This window comes from Engystomops pustulosus, chromosome 11, assembly GCF_040894005.1.
Source record: "Engystomops pustulosus chromosome 11, aEngPut4.maternal, whole genome shotgun sequence".
NCBI lineage: Eukaryota > Metazoa > Chordata > Amphibia > Anura > Leptodactylidae > Engystomops > Engystomops pustulosus.
The window spans coordinates 42,362,192-42,389,241 of record NC_092421.1 but is presented as its reverse complement, the minus strand read 5'-3'; the positions used below and the strand labels follow the sequence as shown (position 1 = coordinate 42,389,241).

The 27,050-nt window shown below is 37.9% G+C and overlaps 1 protein-coding gene across 2 annotated transcripts in view; it reads left to right on the top strand.

Moving 5' to 3' along the window:
* Positions 1 to 27,050, top strand: part of NRG3 (neuregulin 3) — a 660,520-nt gene that overhangs the window by 614,792 nt on the left and 18,678 nt on the right. For both annotated transcript variants that reach the window (XM_072130473.1, XM_072130472.1), the window contains exons 6-8: positions 2,504 to 2,630; positions 5,400 to 5,527; positions 13,775 to 13,945. In XM_072130473.1, the coding sequence (XP_071986574.1) occupies positions 2,504 to 2,630; positions 5,400 to 5,527; positions 13,775 to 13,945 (426 nt within the window). The remainder of the gene's footprint in view (positions 1 to 2,503; positions 2,631 to 5,399; positions 5,528 to 13,774; positions 13,946 to 27,050) is intronic.

The window sequence follows — 27,050 nt, the reverse complement described above, 5'->3', positions numbered from 1 at the left end:
GCACCCAGTAGTATACAGCCACCCCAGCCTGCCCCCAGTAGTATACAGCCACCCCAGCCTGCCCCCAGTAGTATACAGCATGCCCCCAGTAGTATACAACATGCCCCTAGTAGTATACAGCGTGCCCCCAGTAGTCTACAGCGTGCTCCCAGTAGTCTACAGCGTGCTCCCAGTAGTCTACAGCGTGCCCCCAGTAGTATACAGCGTGCCCCCAGTAGTATACAGTCAGCACAGAATTTAAAAAAAACAACTTATTTACTCACCCTCCGATGGCCCCGATGCACAGCGCTGCTCCCCCGATGTCATCACGGCTCCTCTTCTGACTTCCCGGCTCCTCTTCTTGCTTCCGCTCCATCTTCTGTCTTCTTTAACATCGTGTTGGGCGCCACCACTGTTCTCTCCCGTGCGGCGCCTAGTATGACACGCTGCTGCTGACGTCATACTAGGCGCCACACGGGAGAAGAACAATGGCGGCACCCAGCACGATGTTATAGAAGAAAGAAGACGGCGCGGAAGCAAGAAGAGGAGCCGGGAAGCCAGAAGAGGAGCCGCGATGACATCGGGGGAGCAGCGCTGCGCATCAGGGCCACCGGAGGGTAAGTAAATAAGTTTATTTTTTTTAGTCCATTTTTAATTATTTTTTTTACAAGTATTGACTCGTGTATAAGCCGAGGGGATGTTTTTCAGCACATTTTTTGTGCTGAAAAACTCGGCTTATACACGAGTACATACGGTATGTAGCTTTTCTTTAACCCTTTGTAAAGGGCTTTTGTCTGGTACTACATATGTCTCAATATAACATAAGTAACGAACACATGTACTCTGTACAAATTTTAAGACGGGTTTCCTATTTATCTTTTGCAAATGTGTAAATTTTAGGGCTAAAATTGAACGTATAAAAATTTCACCTCCGATTTAATTTAATTACTACAAAGATCTCAAGGGATAAACAATCTTCCTAAAACTGTTTCTGATAGTTTGAGGGGTGCAGATTTTAAAATTGGTTTATTTATAGGCGGGGGGGGGTGTTAATGTGAAATATTTAAAATTTCATCAAAATCAGAAATTATTCAATTTGTAAGCCGTGTGACATAAAAATTAATGATCTAGACATTTCAAAACGTATGCAACTGTAAAGCAGACATAATAAAAATGTTATTCATCAACTTATTTAGATGGTAAAACTATCTGCCTTAAAACCCAATGATATCGAATTTTGAATTTGGCAAATTTTTCAAAAAATTCATCACTTTTTATCTTTTTTTTATAAATAAACCCAAAACTTATCAGCCAAAATTTACCAATAAAGTACAACATGTGAGGAAAATAGAATACAAAAAAATGGGACTGAGTCTTATGCAACAAAATGGCTGCGTCTTGAAGGGGTTAATAAAGTATATCACAAAGTTTATTATCATTTTCACTATTCATTTAAAAATAAATTAAAGCAACTCTTTAAAGCAGCACCAATTAGTCTTCAGATTTTAGTAAAGAAACCCATTACTAAGCAATAGTGCAAACAATTAAGAGAGGCATTAAAAAAGGCAAATATTTAATATTAACCCTTTATGAACTGTAGCACAATTTATAGAGAAACTAAGCAGAATTTCTTATATCTGTGAAACTTTACCCATTTCCCCTTATTTCTAGATTGATTATAAGAAGTATGAAAATTAATAAAGTTGTTAACTATTTTCCTGGAGGGATCGATTTGCCAAGCTTTCAGTTTTCTGATTTCTTCTTGGCTTCCGAAATCCAATTTGTTTTTTTCTCACATATATTATTAGATCAAAGCATTTGAAATATGTCTGGACAAATTGTTCTAATCTTATTGTGATGACTTTACTATATAAATATACTATACCCAATTGTATTCAGCAAAGTGTAATTTGACTTGTGACTTTTTCAACTTTTCTTTTTAAGATTTTTAATGGATTTTTTTGTTTGATGTCCCACTGTAGCAGGGGTAGTCTGGGATCAGGGATTTTTAAAGACAAGTCCTAGGAGGTTAGAAACAAATGTGATGTGCTACCCCCCTCCTCCTTCAGTCTGGTTAAGCATTGTGCCATCCCCACCTCTGGATTTTGTTTGTACAGAAGCTCAGCACTGATGCCCCTTACACCGGCACATACCTGCCACAGCCTGCATTGCTGCTGTAGTGGTTGCTTGGCTCTCAGCACTTTGTTATTGCCGTGCCTCTGTATGTAGGAAGGAGCATTGCTGAAACAGAACTTCAGAGAGGGGTAAGTGTAGCGCATTTGTTATTTCTATACCCCCTCGGTCCTGTATTTAAAATCTACAAAAATTTGGTGGTGACTGGTGTTACGGTTTAGAACCAGAGTGCGGAAGAAGAGTGTGTATAGTGTGTATATTACATTTATACCCTCTTGGAAACATTATATAAAATTTGTTGGTCCTGGACAGCCCTTTAAACTTTCTATACATCTCCAAATTATTATAAGTTAATGAAAAAAAATATTAAAATCTTATTTTTTACTTTTAGAAGACAAACGAAAATAATTCAGGAGCAATTGAAAGACATACAAAATGGCAAAAACTATACCCTCCATGCATCAAGTTTGTTATCTAAAGCAAAGAACTTTGGAGAAAGCAGAGTTCAACTATACAACGTAAGTGTTTTTTTTTTTAATGTAATAGTCATGTATTATACATCTGAACCAAAAAATAAAAATGAATAAGTACATCCACATGCTAAACATTTTAATGTTGTTTCCTTAGAATCATGATCCATTTGTAAATACATAGCAATGAGGGTGAACCTTTTAGGGACAGAGTGCCCAAACTGTAGCCCAAACCCAACTTATTTATCGCAAAGTGCCAATGCAGTTATACTGATATTTTAGTTTGGAAAACAAACCTCATAAATTGACATGTTTTGTCTTAAAAGAGAATACCTTTTAACCCCATAGGGGGTCATTTACTAAGGGCCCGATTCGCGTTTTCCCGACGTGTTACCCGAATATTTCCGATTTGCGCCGATTGTACCTGAATTGCCCCGGGATTTTGACGCACGCGATCGGACTGTGGCGCATCGGCGCCGGCATGCGCGTGACGGAAATCGGGGGGCGTGGCCGAACGAAAACCCGACGTATTCTGAAAAACCGCTGCATTTAAGAACGGAAAATGTGTCGCTTGGGAGTGCATTCAGATGCTTTTCAGCGCAGCAGCGCCACCTGGTGGACGGCGGAGGAACTACCTTATTAAATCCCGGCCGGACCCGAATCCAGCGCAGAGAACGCGCCGCTGGTTTGCGAATGGACCGGGTAAGTAAATCTGCCCCATTTTGTTGCAGCATTTTTTTCATCTTCAAAAATCTATTACTTTTTCATTTTTCCGTGTACAGAGCTATGTGAGGGCTTATTTTCTGCATTACAAATTTACTTCTCAGTGACTTTATTTATTATTCCATTCAGTGTATGAGGAAAATGGAAAAAATTCCAAATCTCATTGGGCTCGGTTTTTACGACTTTCATTGTGAGCTCCAAATGATACCTACTTTATTCTTTGGTTCTGTATGATCACAGTGATACCAAATTTATAAAGGTTTTATTGTGTTATAATAGATTTCCAAAAATGTAAACAATGTGTACGAAAAAAATGTGTTTTGCCATCTTCTGATGCTAATAACATTCTTATACTTTAGTGTAAGATGTAATTTTTTGTGAGATGAGTTGACATTTTTATTGCTTCTATTTTGAGGACTGTGTGCACTTTTTAATTACTATTCATTACATTTTTTATGTGATGTAAAATGGTGTAAAAGTAGCATTTCAGACATTTCGGCACTATTTTTCGTTAAAGGGGTTATCCGGGTTTAAATTTTTTTTATGTCCGGGCTGGGGAGGGCTAGTTAAACATAATAAACATGGACTTACCCCCTCCGGCGCCGCCGATGTCCCGCACCGCGGTCACTTCGATCCGTGCCCCTGTAAACAAACAGGGGCACGGAAGCCGCGCACAGGGAGCTTCCGGTCCGCGATGTGGACGGCTCCTCCCATGCGTCCCTATCTCTCAGCGTTGTAAGCGCTGGGAGATGGTGCGCATGGGAGCTTCCGGACGGCCGGAAGCTCCCTGTGCGCCGGAGTAATGAAACCAGCGCATGGAGAAGACCGGCCGCGGCGCGGGACATCGGCAGCACCGGAGGAGGTAAGTCTATGTTTATTATGTTTAAATAGCCCTCCCCAGCCCGGACATAAAAATTTTTTTAAACCCGGTTAACCCCTTTAAGGGGTTCACCGCTGGGAATAATTGTTTTTATATATTGATAGATTGGGCATTTTTGGACATGACAAAGCCTGACATGTTTGTGATTTTTACTGTTTATTTAGTTTTAGATCAGCTCTAGAAAAAGGTGGGTGCTTTGAATTTTTGAAAATTATTGATTATTTGCAATTTTATTATTTTTTATTACTATTTTTACTTTAAAAAAAAAAAATATTTTCTACTATTTTTAAGACATAATGGGGCGAAGATCCACGAGGAGACCTGACAAAGGCTCCAGCCCGGAGCCGAAACGTGCAGTGTTTCACCCTTGACTTTTTATTAAAATTGCTTTTATGGATATACCATATGTAATTTTCCACCAAAACGAACTTATCTGGGTGGACAATAACATGGTATGTTCACTAAAAAAACATATGGGTCCAAGATGGATTTTTTTTTGTATGTTGACATTGAAATAGTTGCAACCCTGAGATATACCTATGTTTGTATGTATCTGTATATGTGTTGAGACCTACTGAAACTTTATCTGTGCAATCTGTCCAATAGGACCCTTGAGCAGTCGATAATTGTTTGGCAAAATACATAGGATCTTTTCTGTTCTGACCACAAAAATCCTATTATTAGGCTTGACCTGGAATACCAGAAGTGAGGTTTTATTTTTGTCTCCATGGTTATAGTGGTCTCATTGTGATTTATGTCAAAAGGGACATATGGTTGTATAGACATGTCTAAAGAGTATAGGGGCACCATTTCTTCTGTGATTTGAAGTATTTTCTAAGAGATTACTGTGAATTAAATGGGGTATAGGCAATTCTTTAAAAAGGTGTGTATTAAAAAGATTCACTGTGCAACTAATGAGTTGACACTGCAATAGTTACTCAACATTCTTTATATGCCTTTTCCCATATTACGTTTAAAGACAACTTTACTGTGGATTGCTTTGCCATACCAATGTGTAAGTAATAAGTTCACAAGACTGAAAAATATTTGACACAACTGCAATCCTGTGAGTGACAATATTCTGAACTAATAAGTTAATAAATTAATTAACATTGTGTTTCATCTAACATTTTGTTGTGCTGTCTTCATATTTAAAGCTTTATGATTTGAAATGGTTAACATCAATCATATTTGTAGCATATATTCACTTACAGTATACAAAGTCTGAGCGGAATCCAGAACCTATACGAGAGAATGTCATGGAATCCAGTTTTTCAGAAACGCAGCCCTTTTCAGAAAGCACAGTATCAGACAGAGGGAGTCAGTCAATGAAGCATCATAGGTAAGGACCATATTCATCAATACTTACTTTGCTACTTAGATATGTTATATCTGACTCATGATAATGATTGACTAATATCAATATCAATAATATTTCCCTGTGCTTTTGGTACCAAGTGCTTTTCGTATAAAACATGTAAACCCTTTCTCCTTCTAAATACCAAAGCCTGAAGGACTACTTTGGGTGTTACCAGTGCTGCAGATTCAAAATATTAAAAAAAAGTTTCACCCTACCACCTGCTCTCCTCCCACAGCACGGTGCCTGCATCTATGAGTGAGTGTTCCTGGTTTATCTTGATGACAGGTTCCAATAGCCCTTGGCATATTGATATGCCATATTGATTGATACCACAGGTTGCCTTTTCCTCTCCTCTCCTTTCTCTTTGTCCTTCCCTCCCTCACCCTCTGCCCTGCCCCTTCCCCCTGCTTATGTCAGCTCACTGCCACAAGCAATTCTTATTTGAACTACCCCATCCTCCCCGGGACTCACCACACACTGGTATTATAAGTATATGTTCATGTAATGGGAATCAGTTTATGTAATATGTGTATATAAATACATATTATGGGGGACATTTATCAGGGCATCTATGCCAGAAAACTAGCACTTGCGATTATTACCCCTTTGACCCCTTCCCTTGAAGGCCCTTTTTCTTTTTTTTCGATTTTTTACTCCCCACCATTCAAAAATCTATAACTTTATTTTTCCTTGAAAAGAACTGTATGAGGGCTTGTTTTTTGTATTACAAATTACACTTCATAGTGACAGTATTTAATATTCCTTGCCATGTACTGGGAAGCAGGAAAAAAATTCCAAATGCAGTGAAAAAGAAAAAAAAATCACATTTGCGCCCTATTCTTGTGGGCTTGGATTTCATGGCTTTCATTTTGTGTCCCTAATGACATGTCTACTTCATTTTTGGGTCCATGCAATCATGGGGATACCAAATTAGTACAGATTTTAATATGTTATCATAAATGTACATTTATTTAAACCTCCTGTTCCAAAAAAAATGTCTTTATTTTGCCATTTTGGGCGCTAATAACTTTATCATACTTCGATATATGGGCTGTGGGTGGTATCATTTTTTTTTCAAGTTTTGATGATGTTTTCAATGCTACCATTTTTAAGAGTGTACATCCTTTCGATCATTTTTTATATTTTTCAAAATGGCAAAAAGTGGTATTTTTGACTTTTGGTCTCTATTTTCTATTAAGAGGTTAAACACTGGGAAGAACCATTATTATATTTTGATATATAGGGCATTTTGGGAAGCGGCAATACCCAACATGTTTATGATTTTTACTGTTTATGTACATTTATATCAGTTCTAGGGAAAGGGAGTGATTTGAACTTTTTGCTTTAAAAAAAAAATAACTTTTTTTTAACTTTTTTTACTATTTTTTTCATACCCCCTAGGGCTCACGCGCCACCAGGATTTAAATGCCTCTGGTAAAAGCCCCTGAGCCCTTTCCATACATTAACAGCGGGCATGTGACGTAATTGTATATCACATGTCAGTAAGGGGTTAACACCATCTTAATAGCAAGGGAGCATGGAAGGGTATGAAATGGGCAAAGCTTATGTGATTTCTGCAAGAACCCAACAATATGTAAAAGCTAGGTCCCTACTCTAACAGCTGGGATTGCGATATTCATGATCGCAGCCATTTAACTCTGGTGACTGTGGCATCTATAGGTCTGTACTGGGTACTTACCTGGCCAATCGGCAGCCTCTGTGCTGGGCAGGGAGGTGCCGACCACTTCCATGGCAGTTCTGTGATGAAACTTGAGAGGCTTGTGGAAGGTTATCCAAAACGTTTGACCCAAGCCATACAGGTTAAGGGCAATGTTACCCACTACTAACAAAATGTATGTAAACTTTTGAGTTTGCAGAAAGTCATAAAGATGGCTTTAAACCAATGCACATATTTTTGGTAATACTGACCGACTTAAAATGGGAAAGGTTTATTCTTATTCCATGACAGATAATGAAAACATCATATGTGTCTTTTTATATAGTGTATGTAAACTTCAGGTTTCAACAGTAAAATGTGGTGTTGGTCTAAAGTTCCATAGTCTTAACTGAAAAACCTTTTCTTAAAATATTTTTCTTTTTAATCCTTAACAATTGGGGGAAACAGATTCAAAAATGTAGATTTAGAGGAAATCTACAATTTAGAAAAGCACATAGTAAGCACACTCACATTTAGCTTTGTGCATGTTAATTCTGAGACTTATCTTCCTCATCCATAAAACTATGTAAATTCAGAAAAAAATTGTCTTTTTAATTTATGCAAATTAGCACCGGGCACTCCTGTGCACATCATGCAAGGCAACCCAGCGCTCTTCTTATAATAATTTATTCATGCCTCTTTCTAATTTTATAGCGTGCCCCCTATCCTGGATTCATCAGTTTCCAAGAGCCTGGCTCTCGAGTTCGCTCGCACATCCACAGTTGGCTCCCTCATTGCCCTCTCACAGTGCTAGTGGAAGGAAAGGCATTAAGGTAGCTGACTGCGTGACTGAGTGACATCACCTGGCTCTCAGAAATGCTCGCATATGTGCTGACGGCTCCCTCAATGCACAACTGCCTGCTCCTCAGCATGGCTGCTAACGTAAATGGCTGTTGTGGGAGGGAGGGCATTGAGGGAGCCAAGTGTTACCGAGATCCGGGTGAAGAGAGCCGGTAACTGCTGAATCTGAGAGTGTGGGTTATAAAATTAGCAGAATGCATGAATAAATTATTAGAATAAGAGCACCAGGTGCCCTGTGCAAAGTGCACAGGAGCGTCCCGTGCTAATTTGAATAAATGTTAAGGATAAAGAAAATAAGTCCCTGAATCAGCGTGCACACTGCTAATTGTGAGGATGCTTGGTTTACTGTGTTCTTTTCTAAATGGTAGATTTCCTTTAAAGATAAAATTTGTAACTGATGTATATGAACACCCCTTATTTTCAGGTTCCTCTCAATCGCATGTACTTATTTTTCATTCCTTCATTTCTGAGAAGACATAGTTCATTCTCTGTTTCTCTATAGAAGCATGCTTTTAAGTCTACATGCATTTTTTTATAGTGAAGATTGGATTTGTTTCATCTGAGTCAGCAGACTTCGTGACATTGCCAAGCAGGTCGCTATATCTCAGAAGTGCCTTTTGATCTATCTTAGTTATTTATAGCTTCTCTGGGATTTAGATTCATCATACCTGTAAATTCTTAGTTCTCAATTTGGTGTGCAATAAATATATAGCTCTATGCAATTTATTGGTTACTTGCAAAAATGCTAATTTAAACAAGGGTAAGGGGCCTTCTTAGAAGGACATATTGTACTCCCTCTATGAAAGGAATTTAACCCTACCACCTAGGCAAGTATGAAGTTTAGCCACATTGCATGACAATTGACCATTATATGGCAAAAAGGATGACATTAGAAATATTATTATTATTATTATTATTATTATTATATTATGAGACTATTGTATGCCTATTCTTAGGGGATTAGGAACCATGAAAATTGTCAAAATGAGTAAAGTAGTTCTTGCTATATAATTTAGACTCTTGTTAGCTTCTGGTCTCTGAATATGTTTAGATTACTATACTGTATCAGACAAATTACCTAACCAAAGGCAACTGCTACTTTACTTTTCTAGTTGTGGTAGAACGTCCTTCTTTTGAGGGAAAGAGTCAAATTTCTCCAACCTATTGATCACATTTTGGTAAAATATTTATATTTGTCTGTGATGAGGGAACCCCTTTTTAGCCTTTTGATGACTACACATGGTAAGTATATATTTTGCTAAGAGATTTAGGCTGTACCATACAGCAGATACAACAGATAAAACTGTGCTTCAATCAGTGAAGTGACACCTAAAAAATGATGCAAAAATTTGGAGAAAGGAGGTGATAAAAAGACTCTTTAACACATGTTAAAGGAAATTTACCACTTAGAAAATGACTATTCAAACGAATCATACCTCGTTCTAGCTGACTACATGCTGATGCACGATTTCTTCTTGAATATCAATTAATCAAATTTTGCAAATTAGCGCATGTTAAAAACGGCGCTCCAGCTGCTACTAATTATGCACGCCTACTGCATGCTGCATAAGCTTCTCACTCCCTTTCATACCACAGTTCCCGAGAGCTGGTGACATCACCTAGGTTTCGGGAACTCTTGCACATGCATGCTCATCTATTGGCGGATTAATTGTACCATTAATTGTACCATAATTTGCACATTGTAATAAATAATGTGGTAAATCCCAATATACTGCCATACTGTAGTATGGCTGTATACGGTAGGGTCAATCAGAAAGCCTAGGGTTAAAATATTTAAATACATCTAACACAGGGAGAAAAAGTGCCTCTGTATAATTCCTAATTGATAGACCTGCTGTACTTTGTTTTGCAGCTTAGCCCCATTAACATGAATGAGACTGAGCTGCAAACAAGTCATGTGACTAAAGGACAGCATGCCACTGTCATTTTCATTCTGCTGATCTTGGGAGTCCTATAGATAGGTGGTCCACATTTAAATCTTTGAACACTGTTTAATTATGATCATGTAATTTTTCCAATAAATAATGAATTAACTTACATTTTAAATATATATAAAATACATGGCTATAAACTGTTGATGGTTTGACAAAACAATTGGTTATAAGTAGAGATGAGCGAGCATTAAAATGCTCAAGTGCTCGTTATTCGAGTCGTACTTTTTCCGATGCTCGAGTGCTCGTTTCGAATAACGAACCTGAGGCGAATCTGAGGCTGCCTAATCGCACCATTATGCCAAAACTATGGGCAACAGCCAATAATTGACCCTGACGCTATAGGTGACGGCATGCAGAGGCAGCGGCAGGTTATTTTTGTTCTATTTTATTTCTTTATGAACGAAACACGCAGAGGAAATCAGAAAGCAAACTGAAATGCGGATTGCTGAATGTCCCGGTACTAATGTGAACAAAAAACTGTATTAGATTACGCCACACATGACGTACAGTACGCTTCACTGGCAGAGAGAATGTGGATTGGGATTTCTGGAAACTAGCTTGCTAAACAGTAGCAGGCAGACTAAGCTAGATGAAATTGCATTTGCTCCACTGACAGCACACAAAAGGATTTTGTGCTGTGACTTTCACTTTCACTTTTGAAAAAAAAAAATCGTCAGACTGTGCCTAATTCAATCATACCATCAATATGGTAGTAGCTGCACTACTAGTGCCAGCAAGCCCAGCCAGAAGCAAATTTTTTTTAAAAATAGCGCTTTTGTAGCCCTAACAAGGGCTGTTGGGTTCTTGTAGAATCACTCCTGCCTAACACTAATCTAATAGAACACCCTAACACTATCCCTGACCAGCAGCAGCTCTATCCCTAGCGGCATCCAGACAGAGAATGATCCGAGCAGCGCGGGCAGGGACTCGTCTATTCCAGGTTCACCTGATCAGACCAGCCAACCCCTGCTATCGACATGTAAGTGTACCACGTGATGCTGGGTGTACTGCAGAGTCTCCTGGCTTCTGATTGGCTCTGTTTCTGGCAGCCAAAAATCAAAACGGTTGGAGATGCCATTTTTTTTGAGCTGGTGAAATATTTGTCTGAGCAACGAGCAGTTTCGAGTACGCTAATGCTCGAACGAGCATCAAGCTCGGACGAGTATGTTCGCTCATCTCTAGTTATAAGCTTTATAGTTCCAAATAAGAGCTGATATAGCCTATGGCGATTGTATTGGGTATTGCTTCCACTCTTAATTTACATCAATATTTTTGGAAAGTTGTCATCAGTAAATGAAGACTCACAATTCAGTAAATAATAACAGATAGTATTTCCAATTCATAATGAAAAAAATATTTAAACAATGAACCTACAAAGTGCTTGCTATTCAAAATATCTAGTAGGGAAGAAAATATGTTATTAGAGTCAAATGTTGAGAGCAATACAAAAGGAAGGGCATGCATTAAGTTGAGTTATATTTTCCTATATACTGTATTGTATGTTCTTTGATGTCATACAACACAGTTTACAAAGAAACAAATTATAGTTATTGTACAGAGAGGCATATTTTCAGTGAGGCACGTCATGCTTAAGACTTTCATCTTGTAACCTCTCTTTTCATCACACAGTAAAGATCCTCAATATAACTCTTAGATGGAATAATTGTTGTCAGAGGATCATAATGGGGACCTTTCAGATGATGTTTTACTAGATTGCTTCACTATGTTCAGAATTTTTCTCTGTATTGATACAAAGAGGGTATTTTATTCCAATATACCTCTGACATAGGATGCTGTGCAAAGACACCGTCTTATGGTATATCTGACTCTATGGCTCTGTCATTTAGCCGTTTAAGTTTCTGGTATTTTTCTGAACTCTTCTAAAGCTATTCTTCCAATTTTCATGCTATTTTCTACATCCTTTTTACATCTTTCCTATTTTAATTGTTAAAAAGTTATACATTGTTTTGTAAACTGTTTAAAATAAATTCCAAAAAAATATAATTGTGATAATATCGGGAAAGAAGCATGATAGACATTAGAGTATATTGTTTTTTTTCGTTCAGCTCACTTCCTGTTCACTCCAGTATGAAGTGCTGATACACGCATCTGTCATTAGGGGCCAAAACTACAGATAACTTGAAACAAAAATGGTGATCCAACATCCAAGTGGAAAAAAAACATCCTAATATATTAAGTTAAGTTAAAAAAACATGGTGACACCACATATTGGTACTTCGTCTTACACATTTCAAACGATACATGTCCCTGCGCGCTAAGGCCGTACCTAAAGCAGATAAACCGCCCAGACAAGGGTGAACCCACTATCAGGAACCTATCTGAAGGTCCCTAAGTGACCCTACAAGATGACAGGACAAACCTACTTCGTCTGGCAGCTGCTAGATGGTGGAGTGGACAAGTAACCGGAATTCAGATATAGGTCAGTGTTCACACTGGTAACAGAAACCGACACAAGACAGACAGGAAGGTGGGGTCACACTAGGAAATAAATGATACTGAGGGACAAACAACAGATACAGACAGACAAACGTAGTCAAACAAACCGGGTCAAAACCAAGAGAGGTACAGATTCGTATAGCAAGTAGAATGGTCAGTAGGCAAAGCAGAAGTCAATACACAGAATAGCAAGAAATGCAATGTCAAGAGCACTAGATACACAGATAGACTGCAATTACCAGCACCAAATGAAGGGCTGGGCAGAATATAAGGCAGTAATGGACACTACCTCCAGCACTGACTGGCTCAGCTGTCCATCACTCAAAACCGCAGCTGCAGACAAAATGATTACAGAGACACACCCAGCTTTCCCAGGATCAGAAATAGACCTGTCAATCACATGCAGCTCTGGGTGTGGTTTTCCAGCAAGAAGCCTGAAACCTGATCCCATCAATGCAATTTGCGAGTTCTGACAGGTGCTGAAAATTAAGAACTAATATTTAACTACAAGTAATCATAGATTCATTGCAGAGACAGTACGGCTCCAGTTATTTTGATTTGAGACTTAATGAGATAAGAAATGCAAACAAAAAACTGTCACCAATACGCTCTTGCAAATTATTACAGATTTTTTACTTTATTAGAGAATTTCTGAAAAATTGCTTTTATCAAATCATAGAAAACACTGCAAAGAAAATTGTGAAGTTTATTTACTTCATTTACTAATTTATAGGTTTAGTGAAAAACCGCCCTGACACTTCCAGCCACATAAACCTAAGTTTGGAAGTACCTGCTCAATGCGTAAATCATGCACAAACTTTAGGGGTTTTCAAGAATTCCTGAAAACCCCATTTTAAAACAGCGGAAAAACCAGAATCGTGTCCTGTCTGTAGAGATTTTTATTATGTAGATAAATTTCTATACTCCTCTATAAATTGTTCTACAGCATTTGATGAAAAGTAACATACACAATCCTAAGGGTTTTTTTTTAAAAAACTTATATTCTTTCTGTGTGGTAAATCATAGAATAGTCTATTTAAAATCTATTTATAAAGTGATGTTGTTATTATTATTATTATTATTATTGTTATTATTTCATTTATAGAGGACCATTAATTCCATGGTGCTGTAGAATCAATCTAATTCACATATGTTACATTAAGACAAGTACAAATGCAAATACAAAAATTACAGAGATCTGGAACAAGTGGGAGGAGGACCCTGACCTTGAGGGCTCACAATCTATACGGGTTACAATAATTAGAGATAAAGTAACGCTTTGTATTTGAATTGTTTCAGGAGCCTTTCTACATGCTGCAGCCCTAACCAAAGGAGTAGGATGCTGCAGAGAAATGCCTTTCGGAGAACTCCACCAATGCCCAGGGGTCGCCTCAATGGGATTACAGGACCAGCATATCAGCAGCTGGAGGAGCCCGGACTTATAGATCAGGACACAATACCTTGCCAAGGGTAGGTGATGAAAACCACTACAGCATGAAAATACAATATCAATCTCAAGATTAAAAAAAAAAAAGATGAAGCCTATCTGCTTTAATCTGGCGAGCCGCTAATTTCTCATGTTCTGAGAGCATGAAACATTACAATCAAAGAAATATTTTAAACATAGATGGCTGGAGGAGATAACTCCCTTAATATTGTATTGAATCCACCATGAAATAATATCAGAGTTCTTAATTTGTTCTTCATTTTTCAGTCATGTCTGTTTGGGAGCATAATTCTTAAATGTTGATAGTTTGTGCATCATAAGGTAGAACATATTTTCCAAAGGGAAATCAAAACTTTAGATACAGTAGTCATATCCAGGCAACATATGCATCTTTTTCCTATAAACAATCTTCAGTAAGCTGCACAATTTTCCTAATAAATGATATCATATGAATGTGTGAACTTCATCAGACAGTGCATTACAAATGCGTATTATTTGTTTCCAGGGAAATACTTTTTTTTTCTTAAAGTAACTATGGAAATTGGAAGGATGATAAAATGTTTGCGTTGCATTTTTACAACATGTTTGAAATTCAATTTGTGTTTCCCTATTCCCTGGGGTAAGCAATTTCCCTTTGCACTTTTTACTTCCATTGTAAAATGAAAATTGCTTCCCCTAGGGGGATGAAACTGCTTATGATGATTGAAATATCCTAAATTAAATTAAAATTTAAAATTGAAGAGTCTTGTGTTTAAGCGGTGGTTACATCCTATTGTGAATGCTCTTAAACATCTTTATAACATTTCTTTCATTCTATAGTATATTTGTTTTACATATCCAATTACAGGGGTTTCAAGCTTGCTTAAAGGAAGTTCTTTACTGTTTCTACATTATTGTGACTGTACAACTTTACTGTTTCTCAAAAATTTTGCTATTATGATTCTCAACATATAACACATAAAGTAGTTTGTCTTCATTTTTCTTCATTCTTGCTGAGAAAGAGAAATAGAGTAATTTCCATAATCATCTGATTTGACCAGTTAAGCCAACAGCTATTGTTCCCACCGCTTATTCCTTACAAAAACTTTAGCTAAGTCAATCATGCACAAGAAAAATATAGTATGTGACTCAACTGATTCCTCAACTGAGGCTTATTTCTTTGGAAAAGAGGACTATTGTGAATATGAAAATGCACTCTCCCAACCGTTCCCTCTCCAAAATCTCATTGGACATCAGATGGTGGTCAACCATGACCAAATTTGATTTAAATATCAAATAGGTATGACTATCTTAAGAAATAAATAATGATAAATAGTTGAAATACAGATGTATATTTCATTTAACCCCTTAACGACCTGACCCTTTTTTTGTTTTTGCATTTCTTTTTTTCGGTCCACACCTTCAAAAATCTAAAACTTTTTAAGTTTTCCATGTGTACTTTAACCCTAGATTTTCTGATTGATCCTTCTATATACTGACATACTACAGTATATGGCAGTTTACCACATCATTTATTACAATGTGCAAATCACACATTGTAATGAATGAGTTAAAACGAGACAGCCTCGGGTCTTTGTAAGACTCGAGGCAGTCATAGTAACCGATCACTGCCCCTGATTTCTTCACTCGGGACATGCAGCCGGGATTTAAAGGAAGCTTTGCTGGAGCAAACGAAATGTATACTTGAAAATGGCTACATAAAGTTAGCTGAAACATTGTATCTTTTCCACTGGTGAAATAAATACCACTATTCAATTTGGAGTGCTGCTTCCCTGTTGTTGGATTCCAGATCAGAGATGAGAGATATAACAAACATAGAAGAAATACTTTTTGTTTCCAGCTCGCTGGGTGATGGCAGATTTCGCTGTAGATATAGTCCTTGCAAGCACGGAATAACATTTGGGCCATTCCAGGTGAGACAGGTAGCTGATAGCAATTGATTCCAGTGCAGGACTCCAGGAAAAAAGTAGGCTTAAAATCCAAGAACTTTAATCCATATGTTTAAAAATACATGTGTACATGAAAAAAGAAAATAGTAAAAAGAAGAACATCTGCGGTCCAAATTTGGCCCGTGCCTTGTGTTTGACACCCATGTTGTAGATTTACTCTCCTCAGGCTTTGTACATGTCGGCAGGAAATCAGTGTCTGTGTCAGTGTGTGATAGCTCCATGTGTGATAGAGAGAAGCTCAGTGAAGCGTCAGTCTAGGGGCAACCAAACTTGTGTACACTAAGGCTGATAGAGAGAGTTTGGAGTTTTATCTGGGAAATGCTGTATTTTTGTTAATAACATTGAATTAGAGAATGCATTATTTTGTTATCCTGAGTACATTTGAGAAACTTGTCTTTGTAGGAATTACTCCTTTAAGTAGTCACTCTCTGAGGATTATCTCCTGCAATGTGATATATTGCCAAATTTGTGTCAGTTACATCCATGTAAAGTAGGAAATGGTATACTGACCCCTGCCATATTTCATTATTATTATTATTATTAGTAGTAGTAGTATTATTATATTGGATGTAATTTTGTCAAAATATGTCTTTAGTATATAGTACATGCTACATAAAACAAGTCACCTTATTAACACCCTTTTGGCTAGTGATTTCTGTGACAGGTACAAGAAAGTACTGCAGTTTTCTTGACTTGATCTTCCAATCTTTTTCTACAGGGAGCCAAAGCAGGTCATTGTTCTACATATAATGATGTCTGCACTTGAAAAATAGAAAACCTAAATTCGCTTTACATTAGTGATTGGACTGAACACATTTCTCACTATTGCAGCTGTAATCTATGACTTATCAGTTGCTATAAAGCTTCCGATGCGACCACTCATAAAAAGGAACACTACTTCAAAGCAAATAGAGTTTTGAAAGATTAAGCCAAAAACTTATAACAATTCTTCTTTTTAATGAATACAATCATACAGTTAGCCAATCTAATTACATGTTATCTATAAGCAGAGATCTTCCAGTGACTTTCAAGCAATTGCTTCTCGAGAGACAGGGAACACCACATGAATTGATTTTTTTTTTTTAAATTTCAATTGAAGACTTATTTTTATTTATCTTTTTGAATCCCACTGAATAACATATATACCTACACTTTTGACACATTTGAGGAAACATTTAATTAAAGACATTTGTAATGTATGAACAACTGCTGTGTATCAAAATTGGCACTTGTTTTATTCCCTCATCGTCAATCAGAATAAGTTTTCGCTAGATTTGCTAAGCCAGTCATCTTTATTTTTTACATTATCATAATGGTTGAACTTTTTAGAAAAGGAATTTAGCTTTAAAACTGATATTTGTAGGTTGCATTTGATGTTCCATCCGCCCTGCTAATGCAGCGGCCCACTCTGAGGTACAACCTGTTCATTTGGCATGGAAGTAGTCCAGTCATCTGGAGAGGAAAGTAGCAAAATTTTTATTTAATTTTGAAATTTGCCAATATAAAGATGTTTTGTTTGTTTGGTAATTGTTGACTGTAAAATCTAGATGGTCATACAGATGGCATGGACTCTTTCCCAAGAAGTCTTCACAACATGATCGAGTGGGTTAAAAATATATTAATTCAACCACTCCTATACAGTTGCCAAGAATATTTTTTATTATAGGAAAGCAGCAATATTCCATGAAAAACTGTGGTGTTTTGGCCCAGCATAGGTCTTTGTCAAACACAGGCTGTGTATAGTAGCTGGAGTAGAGGTAGGTATGCACAAGGAGTGGACAGCTGCATGTCTCAATAGAAGTATGCATACCTGCCTCAACTCTAGCTACTGGTAGCCTTATCCTACAGCACTCAAACATAATTGAAGTACAGCTGCACATAATGATAATGGAAACCAAGGGTTGTCAGGTAGTGGGGAGTGGGAGTCAATGTAGAGCCCCTTTTGTTTTGTTCTAGGATCCCTTCCCAATTTTGTAATAAAAGATGTGGAAGAAAGTATCTCTGTAACTCATAAGTTACTTGAAATTAGAACCTTAAACTAAATAATATCTTAACTTCTATATTACAGACCCTGCAATTCTCAGTATCTTAATGGTTTTTTCTAATGCAAATGTTAAACTGTAAGCTCAAAGGGATTGTTCCAACAGTGCATAAAATTATTTATCTGATCCTCTGGTCCTCCCAGTGACAGAAACAGAATGGAAGTTCCAAAGCCTACAAGAAAAAAATTAATCAAGTGAACCATACAGCTTACATTTTCTTGTAAAAGAGAGAAGGGAGGGGAACCACTCTCTCTCTCGCTCATCTTGCTATTGCTCTTTCTTTCATTATGAAAAATGTTAATTCTAAAAGCTGAATAATGATTAAAAGCATATTGACATTCATTATGAGGTGAAATTGAAGGACCTTTTATCTGTTGCACGTCTATTAGAGATTTATGGCATATCTTTTATAAAATGTTTAATAATAATAACCCTAAGTTTGCTGACATATAGTTTATAACTTTTCTGATATGCAGGACTACAGAGACTTATGTCTAGTTGTTAATACAGGGAAGAAGTGCGAGCCCTGCACTTCCCAAATCCTTCCTCCCTGCCAACTTACTAGCCCTGCACTTAACTACAAGTGACAACTGGGTGGCAGTCCCTACTCTGGCTTTGTGCACAGAACAGTAAAATAGACAAACAAGAAAAAAATACAGATAGCAAGGTCAGGCTATCTAAGTCAAAACCATAATGACTGCAAGGTACAAAATCAGAGCAGTCTAAAGGTAAAAGTAAACATTCAGAATCCCAGCAAAAGCAAAATAGAATTATACAGATTACTAATGGCCAGAAGACTTTTCTAACAAGCACCTGTGTATTTATCAAGGAAGACTATAAGCTTTGACTGGACACAGCTCTATTAGCTATTTGGTGAAACACCCAGAACTCTGATAGTACATTTTAATTCAACCTAGGAAGAATTGGATGCTTTTATCACAATCTGATCTCATGTATACCCTTCTTCTCTTCACTAATGCTTTCTATAGCAATCAACAAAGGAAGGAAGGAAGCACAGAAAGCAGGCTATTGGACCCATGTCAGATTCAACAGCCTAACCAAATGTATGAAGGAGGTGGAATGACTCCACCTCAGAAAAGAAGTAGGAAGTAAAAATTTACAAAAGTTTGGGAAGTAGATGATTTTTTTGTTGTATGTGTACAACATGCTAGAGCTTTCTGATCTAAATGATTATTTACATATGGGCATAGTCAAGCAACAAAGAAACAGGTATATTCTACAATTATTATAATAGAGACAAGAACACCAATAGGGGTTGCAGCAATAGAAGTCTATAGTAGCAGAAGCATTGCAAAAACTTCCACATTTAGAGCCAATATATAGGCATATACCCATGTTTAGGCTGAGGATAAAGTTATAATGGCCAAGCATTTCTAAATCTATTTTCTATGATCTATAATTACGATTTATATAATAAATTTTACTTTCTTCAACTGTGAAAAGGGTAGGGATTAAATTAGGTATTCACACCTCAGACCACAGACACTCTATCCAAGTCAATAGAAGTGCATTATATAGCTTAGGCTGCTATAATGGATAAACATGGCAAAATCTATGTTAGACAACTAGCTGGAGGTTTGCAATGTTACTGTACCTTCCGCCTCTATTAGGAAATCTGTGGAGATGTTACCTCACAGTAGAAAACTGAAAACAGTTGAAAAGGAAAATAGTTGGGATGGAGGGAGCAGAAAAAAATGGCACATAAGTGCAGAACTTTTTTTTTGTCTAAATTTATTTAAAGGTTGTTTGTTGAGTCCTTCATTGACATTACTAGTTGAAAGTTTTTTTTATGGCCACAGATTACAATTTTTTTTCATGACTGTAATGATGTGTTCCTGTATGTTACACTGTGAACATCAGCAGTTTGCTTTACTTACTGTATCATTACCTAGAAAAACATCACTGTATGAATCCCACACATCAAATGATTATACCTTCTTAGAGCCCCTAATAGTTTTATTGACATGCGCCATCCTAAAAGCTTATTTAAGAGCTTATAATGCAACGGACTGTTCCATTACATTCTGGGAGATATGCTTTCTTAACTTCAGTGATGGATATGACGGAAAAAAGGGTTGAAACACAGCGCAAGGTGTATAGCATTCAATTACACGTTGAAAATTGGCAAAACTGTTTAGTATAAATATATATAGGTGGCTTGCATCTGAGGGAAGGAGCTGCTGCGGTGACCTGACAATCCAATATTGCTGGTGATAGTGGATGTAGTCGAAGGATTTAGATAAGGAAAAAAACAGGCTGGGACCGCGCTGCTCGATGTTCAATTTTTATTTCGGGATTATAGTGGACAACGCGTTTCGGAGGCGGAATGCCTCCTTCATCAGGTCCGAACACAAAAATATCTATAACAAAGACACAATAAATATACTAGAAAATCTATGACCAAAATAAATAGGTACGATATTCTACTAGATGTTGTACACAGATACAATTGCAGAAGATCATAATTACATAACTATTATGTTATAAAAAACCAAAAGCATATAAAATTAATAAAATATTTATAAAATATGAGAGCTTCTAGGAATATGCATCTCAATTAGCATATGTAGAGGTACATGTGTTGAGTTGTAAATATGTAAAACCGTTTCATAAATGAATAAAATCAAAAAGATTGATAAAACCATTTCATAGGTATCTCAGTAATAAATAATAATTGATAATAAAAGGGAGGAAACAAGAAGGACAATAGTAGAGAATGTCGGTTCTTACAGTAGATCAGTATATAAATAAATAAATAGATGAAAGAATATTTATTTCATAAAATGACTGATAGTTGAATATATAATATAAATGAATGAATCCCTACCCTATTGGCCTCCCTTGAGTGATTGGTCCCAGGTATAACGAGAAAGGTTACCCAATGAGGTATCTATGGGTTAGATGAGAGGAATGATGGCGGTGATAATAACATCTTACTACAAGAGAGGAGTGTAGTGAGTAAGTGTGAGTATCTTACCACAGTAGGGGCCGGGCCAAATGGCAAATAGTGGAGGATCTGTGGAAGAGTAAATTGTTATGAGGTGGGATGGGGATACTGGTTTAGTGGTGGGTATAAAGGACATAAATATTTACTTACAGAAGATGCAATGCGGGCCGGCGTGGGTGCTGTGTTGTGCGCCCCTGCCGGCTCCGCTGTTGGTTTAAATGGACCTGGAAAGTGGGTCGTGCGCATGCGCGAGTGGAGCTGCGCATGCGCAGTGGTGCGTACTTTATGTAATCTCTGCTTGGTAAATGGCGCATGCGCGTACAGATATACGCGCGTGCGCTGTAGGACCGGAATGTCAGAGAGAGAATGGGAGCTTCGGGGACAGCGCTGGATAGTAGGAAAGGTTAGTAGAATGAGCGGGATAGTGGTTATTAGGTTGTGGAGGTCTAGAGTGAGCGGAGTAGTGGTTATTAGGCTGTGGAAGTCTGGGAGGCAGGTAGAATAAGTGAAATGGTGAGACCTATAACGTCCAGTCTGGGGAATATTGGGCAAGTATATAGTAAACTGTGGTTATGGAGATTCAGTGGTATGAAGTATAGAGCCTATGGGAACTTAGAGAATGTTAAACATTTAAGGGGGGAATGATGTATGAATTGGATGGTGGATTATTGTATTCTGAATCGGAGTTGGATAGTGGATGATAAAAGGATGAATTAAATGCGTTCCAGAGTTTCATTTAAACCATAAGGGCACATGGTGTTAAGCTTAAAAATCCAATAGTTCTCTCGTTTAATGAGCTGTGTCAGACGGTCTGGGTGATCTTTGGGGATTTGTTCAATGGGCAAAAGAGAAAGTTGGTTAATGTCATTATTGTGGTGTTGGTGGCAGTGTCGTGAGACACTGTGGAGTTGGAAGCCACTTTTGATTTTGCTTCTGTGAGTATTGATTCTTTCTCTTAGCGACTGTGTGGTTCTGCCGACATACTGGAGGTGGCAGGGACATTGAAACAGATATATGACATATTCAGATCCACAATTAAGGAATTTTTCAATTTCGAAAGTCTCTCCTGTGACCGTAGAGCAAAAAGAGTGTGTGCGATGTGCAATAATATCGCACGTAAGGCACCTGGTACTGTTGCATTTGAAGCTCCCTTTTAAATCTGGGAATAGAGATGGTTTCCTTTTCCCGAGGTGGTCTACTTTCTTGGGTGGTCGTATCTTTGTGGGGGCTAAGATGGTTTTCAGCGTGGGAGCTCTTCTATATGTGAGTTGTGGATTGGGTGGAATGAATTCCTTCAGATACGGATCCTTGAGGAGGATGGGCCAGTATTTTGACAGTACCGTTTTGATGGTCTTATGATCAGAAGTGAATGTGGTGATGAAATTTGGTCCTCTGTCACCGATTTGATCTGTGTTGTTTTTTCCGCTGTTATTCTTGGGTAGCAGACATTCTTTTTGTGAGAGTTTTTTAGTTTTAGAGTAGGCATCTCTTATGATATTCTGCGGGTAGCCTTTTTCTTTGAATCTTTTTCGTAAGATCTGGGATTGTTTGTGGAACATAGAGTCTTCTGTACAGTTTCTTCTGATCCGCTTGAATTGGCTATACGGGACATTCGTAAGCCAGCTCTTGTAGTGCGCGCTGTCAAATTCTAAGAAACTATTGACATCCACTTGTTTGAAATATGTGGATGTAGATAGACCATTTTGTTCTTTATTGACTGATATGAGGAGGTCGAGGAATTCGATCTGAGTAGTAGAAAAGTTTAGGGTGAGTTTGATACCCCATGTGTTTGAATTGATCACATTGACAAATTCTCGGATTTCCTGTTCACAACCATCCCATATGATTAGAATATCATCAATGTACCTCTTGAAGAGTACAATTTTGTCTGAGAAGGTGGCGTTTTTTCTAATCAGAGTATTCTCGAACTCGCCCATGTAGATGTTAGCGTAACTCGGGGCGAAACGTGTGCCCATTGCCGTACCTCGTTTCTGTTGGAAAAGCTCTTTTTGGAAGGCGAATAACCACTACTCCGCTCACTCTAGACCTCCACAACCTAATAACCACTATCCCGCTCATTCTACTAACCTTTCCTACTATCCAGCGCTGTCCCCGAAGCTCCCATTCTCTCTCTGACATTCCGGTCCTACAGCGCACGCGCGTATATCTGTACGCGCATGCGCCATTTACCAAGCAGAGATTACATAAAGTACGCACCACTGCGCATGCGCAGCTCCACTCGCGCATGCGCACGACCCACTTTCCAGGTCCATTTAAACCAACAGCGGAGCCGGCAGGGGCGCACAACACAGCACCCACGCCGGCCCGCATTGCATCTTCTGTAAGTAAATATTTATGTCCTTTATACCCACCACTAAACCAGTATCCCCATCCCACCTCATAACAATTTACTCTTCCACAGATCCTCCACTATTTGCCATTTGGCCCGGCCCCTACTGTGGTAAGATACTCACACTTACTCACTACACTCCTCTCTTGTAGTAAGATGTTATTATCACCGCCATCATTCCTCTCATCTAACCCATAGATACCTCATTGGGTAACCTTTCTCGTTATACCTGGGACCAATCACTCAAGGGAGGCCAATAGGGTAGGGATTCATTCATTTATATTATATATTCAACTATCAGTCATTTTATGAAATAAATATTCTTTCATCTATTTATTTATTTATATACTGATCTACTGTAAGAACCGACATTCTCTACTATTGTCCTTCTTGTTTCCTCCCTTTTATTATCAATTATTATTTATTACTGAGATACCTATGAAATGGTTTTATCAATCTTTTTGATTTTATTCATTTATGAAACGGTTTTACATATTTACAACTCAACACATGTACCTCTACATATGCTAATTGAGATGCATATTCCTAGAAGCTCTCATATTTTATAAATATTTTATTAATTTTATATGCTTTTGGTTTTTTATAACATAATAGTTATGTAATTATGATCTTCTGCAATTGTATCTGTGTACAACATCTAGTAGAATATCGTACCTATTTATTTTGGTCATAGATTTTCTAGTATATTTATTGTGTCTTTGTTATAGATATTTTTGTGTTCGGACCTGATGAAGGAGGCATTCCGCCTCCGAAACGCGTTGTCCACTATAATCCCGAAATAAAAATTGAACATCGAGCAGCGCGGTCCCAGCCTGTTTTTTTCCTTATCTAAATCCTTCTTAACTTCAGGATACTGTATGATACCAGATGTGAACTAAATTTACCGTAACGCAAGCCATCAAATACCATAGGCAGATTTGAGGTCATAGATGTCAGCAAGCTAGCAGAATTCTGAATTCATTTTTGCATAAGACATGATCAGTATGACAGAGTCCTTTTATCAGTGCATGAAAATTAAAGCAAAGTTACTGAAAATTATACATAAATTATTTAGTATAATAAGGTTGATGAAAGGTCAACATTTATAGGACAGGGTAACCTAACAGTTATAATACTATCATCCCTGTAAATGCATTTTCATGTCTTAATCTATATAACAGTATTTGATTGTGTGTTGATGAAACCTTTTAGTCAGATCTTAAAAATAATATGCAGTATATGCCAGTAACTACAACATTCTAAAGCATTTAAAGGGAACCTGTCATCACAATACCATAATAAACCCTTAACTGTATCTTGCAGATAACTGTAATTGTGGTGTAATGGCGCCAGTCGGGCTCCTCTGCCTTACTTATTCAGCTCAAAAAAAGACTTTTATTCTGCATCATTTACTTTTTGTATTCAACTAAGGAAGAAAGAAAGGGAGAGCTCCTGGATCCATTTAAGAAGGCGAGATAGCTTCTGGGTCCAGTCAAGGAGAAGGGAGAGCTCCTGGATCCATTCAAGTAGGTGGATAGCTTCTGGATCTTGTCAAGGAGAAGGGAGAGCTCCTGGATCCATTCAAGGAGGTGGATAGCTTCTGGATCCTGTCAAGGAGAAGGGAGAGCTCCTGCATCCAGCCAAGCTCCTCTTCCCCTCACAACAGCTGTTCAACATTGTAAATTTGCACCTTCTGCACGCCCTATGTCACAGCCCCCAGCTCCTTGTCACTACAACTTGATTTGAAACTTCTATGCATGTGCAGTGCATAGGACATTTCGGCCCTAGACGCCCATCCCCACTCTGCTTCAGTGGTCCACTGAATACGCAGGAGGGGGTGCTGCTGGAGCCAGTGGGGGACAAGCTGCCCAGTGTTGAAATGTTATGCACCCTGCTCATGTGCAGAATTTTTTGATTAAGTTATAGTAATGTATATCTGCGAGCTGTGACAATAGGCATCTGGAAGGGCGGATTTATAATGCAAAGAACTTGACTGGATCCAAGAATGCTCCTGCCTTCTTGACTGGATCTGAGAAGAATTGGAGTAGGTTTGTGGTGACAGGATTTCTTTAATACACGGAATATCATATAAGCAACACTTGCCTCATTATTATGTTTTCCCAAAAAAAGAAATAGGAGTGCAAATCACCATGATTTTATTTTATTAAAAGTTGGTCTAAAAATATAACAACAAATATAACATATAACAAGAAAAAATATAACAACTATAGTCATAAGTATATTGCACAACAAAAGGGCATACCTTGTTAATCCCAGGTCTAAGATCTGACAGCTCCACCATAAACCACTACAGCCTAGAGTACACATATATCTGTGGTATATAAGCAATTAACTCAAGCTGGATAATTATCTGGTATTTATTTTCCATAGGCCTTATGCGCAAAACCATGTGTAGAGGTTAGAAGCTAGCTGCATTAACTGTTCTTTTTCAATTGAAATGGGTGGGGTTCAACCTGCATTCAACCTGCATATGTCAGCCGGGCCATAAGCAACGGTTCTTGGTCAGTTGTGCAGCGCAAAATCATTCCCCAAACTTTTTATGCCTTTGTCTATGTTGGCTTTGCTCACCACAGCTTGACTCCACCCATCATGGTGTGTTTGAAATGGTGAGAAGATTTTCTGTTTCCACACAGTGCCCTGCTAAATACATCGTGAGGTGAGAGAGGCAGCATTCTGGGAGAGGGCTTAGACAGGGAGAGGGCTTACTGTCAGCTCAGGCCAACTTCCTGTAGGTTCTGACATGAGGATCACACAAATGAATTCCGCATTGTAAAATTGTTGTGTATAATCACAATGAATGCTGTCTCTCAGAAATTATAGGCAGCAGAATTTGTTGAATTGCATGGGGTAGGGCAGTTTAACTGATTTATCTTCCTTACTCTGGGAGGCTGAGGGAGGGGAAGGGAATGCCATGAGTGAGAAGGAGGGAAGGAGGGATTGAGTTGAAGATGACCTCCAAGCTCCCCCACCTCTCACCAATTCACCATGGTAATGGCCAGGTAATGGAAAATATTTGATGAAAAAGCACTGGATTTAATTGCTGACAAAGGCATTTTTAAAATGAAGATTTTAATGAATGCTATTGGAATCTGTCTTCTGGAAAAATTACATCCTTGATAACAGGTTCCCTTTAAAGAATGTATTCTTTCAAATAAAGTAAATCCTTAAACATATCATACAGCAAAGGACTAGCAAGTATCAGCTAGAATCACAGTCATCTCTATGGAAACAGGCCCGGGAAGGCATGAATGCAAAATTAAAGCTGCTGCTTGCTGCAAGTTGAGTACTGAGATGAAATGGGTCCTGGAAAAGAGAAACATCATAAATAATTAGAACTAATAGCCAGGGAAGAGCAGAAAATTAAAGGTAGAGAAAGAGACCTCACAGGGATGGAATATGTATTCTCGTGAAAAGTACAGGGCTGAAAGCTGCTCTTCTATATTCATTTATATGTTCTGTAATACATCCTTAACAAATGGTCAGAGCTGCAGCTTTTCCCCTATCCTACTCCCCCCTCAAACCATCCTTCCTCACCTCCTTGAAAATAAATATTATTCTTGCATTTACCAGTTATTTTAAAGAAGCTCCACAAACGAAACATAGCTGTTGATTCCTGTAAGTTCCACCTATGTATCATGTTCTTCTCTTATACAGAACTTTTTTGCAGTGCTTAAAAAAGACACTGTCTTGGTTTATTTTTCTTTTACAATATCTGTAAACATTATCGCATGACAGCATTATCAATGCTATATTGGGAGTGAACTGTGATTATACTCTCCATCTTCATTTCCTATACCA